The sequence below is a fragment of the Protobothrops mucrosquamatus genome, unplaced genomic scaffold, assembly GCF_001527695.2.
Source record: "Protobothrops mucrosquamatus isolate PMUCROS unplaced genomic scaffold, P.Mucros_1.0 scaffold3450, whole genome shotgun sequence".
In the NCBI taxonomy this organism is placed as follows: domain Eukaryota; kingdom Metazoa; phylum Chordata; class Lepidosauria; order Squamata; family Viperidae; genus Protobothrops; species Protobothrops mucrosquamatus.
The window spans coordinates 61,785-64,940 of NW_015389428.1; the positions used below are offsets into that span (position 1 = coordinate 61,785).

General features: G+C 43.9%; 1 protein-coding gene across 1 annotated transcript in view; it reads left to right on the forward strand.

Moving 5' to 3' along the window:
* LOC107297666 (class I histocompatibility antigen, F10 alpha chain-like) overlaps positions 1 to 3,156 on the forward strand; it is a 24,684-nt gene that overhangs the window by 21,041 nt on the left and 487 nt on the right. Inside the window, exons 5-6 of the mRNA XM_015827025.2 lie at positions 235 to 504; positions 2,477 to 2,755. Coding sequence (XP_015682511.2) covers positions 235 to 504; positions 2,477 to 2,755 — 549 coding nt within the window. The remainder of the gene's footprint in view (positions 1 to 234; positions 505 to 2,476; positions 2,756 to 3,156) is intronic.

Below are 3,156 nucleotides of genomic sequence, written 5' to 3' on the forward strand. Positions count from 1 at the left end.
TGAAGAATTTCCCAGCCTTGTTTATAGTGAGTTCCTTTATAGTGAGATTTCATCTGTCTTACAGATCCCAAATTCTGTCTCAACCTCGACTGGCCTTCAAGATCTCTTCCTGTAATCCTTGTCTTTTTTGCTTTCTTGTCTCAGCAGTCACAGAATCTGGAGCTCCAGCAGGAAGTGGCTTTCTCTGATTTCCTAGAGAGCTTTTCCTCCTAATCATGGGGATGCTTCTTTTAGGCTTTCACATCGTCCAGATGATGATCTTCTGTGAAGTGGGGGAAGATGGGAAAAGGAACGGCCACTGGCACTACGGCTATGATGGGCGGGATTTCCTTAGCTACGAGATGGCGACCGGCATCTGGACAGCAGCTGACAAAGAAGCCCAGGAGATCAAGCAGAAGGTTGAAACTGCCGCCAATCAGCGATTCACAGATTTCCTGGAGAGCATCTGCACGGAGTGGCTGCAGAAGTATGACCACTACAGATCAAAGATATCCTTGAGGGAAGGTATGGGGAAACAGCCAGAGAGAAAGTATGGGAGCTGCATCTGCTTAAGTGTTGCAAGTTTTTCCTGTGTAGGTTTGCTGGCAAAGAACAGGCCAGATGACCCAGTTGGCTTGTTTTCTGCTGGTGATCGTCAGCCGATGTGCTGCCCCACTCAGTCACACCCACGTAACTGTGGTTTAGTGAGTGTATTAATGTTCCCCAGTAATTCCCTTTACCAATATTCAGAACTGTCCCTATGGGCTCAGCCACAAGCAATCCAAGATTAGTCCACAAAGCAACTGGTCAATAGTCCATAAATAAGTGAAAGTTGCTCAAACAAATAGCTCCACGAAACAAACTTAAATCCACCAAGCCAAAATTAAATACACACGTGAAAGCTCACTTAGCAAGAAAGGTTCAGAGTCTCCAAGGCATGATTCCAAACACAGTGAAGCAGAAATCATGACGAGGAAATAAACAGCCGGCAAACTGACACGTTCCCAGTAATGCCTCCATATTCCTGCTATCTTAAATACCCAGCTTCCCAGTTTAGCCTATCAAGATGGGCAGGGCCTTCTCCTCCCGAGTAATCTGGCTGACCTCCATTGCGACTGCCTTTTCTCTGCCCTGTGTGCTCTCGGATAAGGTGCAGGAGGCAGTTCCTCCTCCTTTTGCTGGCTGTCTTGCCCCTGCGCACTTTCCCCAGCTGAAGCCTCCTCTGATTCTCTTTCGGCTGACTGTTCAGAGTCATTATTTAACCGGGTTCCAGATCTCCGAGGAATAATCTGGGAGTCGTCCAAGCGATTGCAGCCTTGATGCTGCCCTTGTTTTTAGCCCTCTCTGATATTTTTTTTTAAAAATCAGTCTCTAGAAGTGGAAATAGTAGTGTCAATCTTGTAAGGTAATTGTCAATGCTGCTAACATTGGATGTTCTTGTTTTGACGAAATATGAAGAGGCAGCCACTCTCTGTATAAGATGTGTGGTACTTTTAGAGTTAAATTAGATGATGCTGGGAGGGGGGAAGAAAGAATTTGTGTGGGGAATTTGTGTGGGGATAAGAAACCTCTGGCTACAGAACAGAAGGGAAACTTTGCCCTTCAAACTGATTGGAGAATATGATTTATGACCGCAAATTAGAGGAGGGAATTATGATTGAATATTATGTGCTCAGGGGAGGGGAATTCAGATCTTGGCATCCACCATGCTGTGCCGACACTTTGTTTCACGATTAAAGACTTTTTAGGATAAACAATGCCTTGAAGTTCTTTGAAGTGTTTCGTTAGTCGGAACCATGACAGTAATCCAGACAGGAAGCAGGACCAGAAGAGTTAATTCGAATCAAATCAAATCGAATTGAATACTTGATTTGGCCACAGGTGATTAGACACACAAGGAATTTGTCTCCGGGACAGAAACACTCAGTGTACTTGCAAGGCAACAGAGAAAATAATAATACAGCTTGACTTATAATCACAATTAAGCCCAAAATTTCTGTTGCGAAGCAAGAAATTTGTTAAGTGAATTTTGCCCCATTTTACGACTTATAGTTGTTAAGTGAATCACAGCAGTTGTTAAAATGAGTAACACGGTTGTTAGGAGAATATGGCTTCCCCGCTGACTTTGCTTGTCGGAAGGTCGTAAAGGTGATCATATGACCCCTGGACACTGCAACTATCATAAATACAAGTCAGTTGCCTAGCATCTGAATTTTGATCATGTGACCATGGGGATGCTGCAACGGTTGTAACTGTGAAAAACTAAGTCACTTTTTCCTGTGCTATTGTAACTTTGAACAATAAGTAAATGTTGTAAGTCAAGGGTTAACTGTATTTAATAAAGTGCTTTTATGTTTGTTTTTCTGGCCGAAAGAAATTATTCAAAGCAGCTTGATTTATTTGGAGACTCCTAGTTCTGGTTGCACGTACGATGCATGTCAAGCTAATTTCCGGAGAGGCACAATTTTGATTCTAACAGCCTTTTTTTTCCCCCCAGTTCCTCCAGTGGTGACGATGAGCAGCAGGACAGAAGCTGATGGTATGGAGAGGCACGTCTGCCGAATCCACGGCTTCTACCCCAGGGAGATCGATGCCTCCTGGAGGAGGGATGGGGAATTCTGGCTGCAAGACATCTTCCATGAGTCTCTGGCCCCCAACTCAGATGGGACCTACTATTACTCGCTCAGAATCCAGATCGATCCCAAGGAGAGGGGCCGCTATCGGTGCCACGTGGAGCACGATGGCTTGCAACAACCTCTGGATCTGGCCCTGAAGGGTGAGAGGCTGCAGGGAGGGAAAGGCTGGGCTCTTTATACAGCTGGAGAATTATGGGAGAGAAATTGTGCCCAGATATATAATAATAATAATAACAACAACAATAATAAATAGTAGTAGTAGAGTTGGAAGGGACCTTGGTGGTCTTCTAGTCCAATCCCTGCTCAGGCAGGAAACCCTATATCATTTCAGACCAATGGCTGTCCAGTCTCTTCTTAAAAATCTCCAGTGTTGGAGCATATACAACTTCTGGAGGCAGGTTGTTCCACTGATTAATTGTTCTTTCTTCTTAGATATAGGTTCCTTCTCTCTTTGATCAGTTTCCATCCATTGCTTCTATTCTATTCTATTCTATTCTATTCTATTCTATTCTATTCTATTCTATTCTATTCTATTCTATTC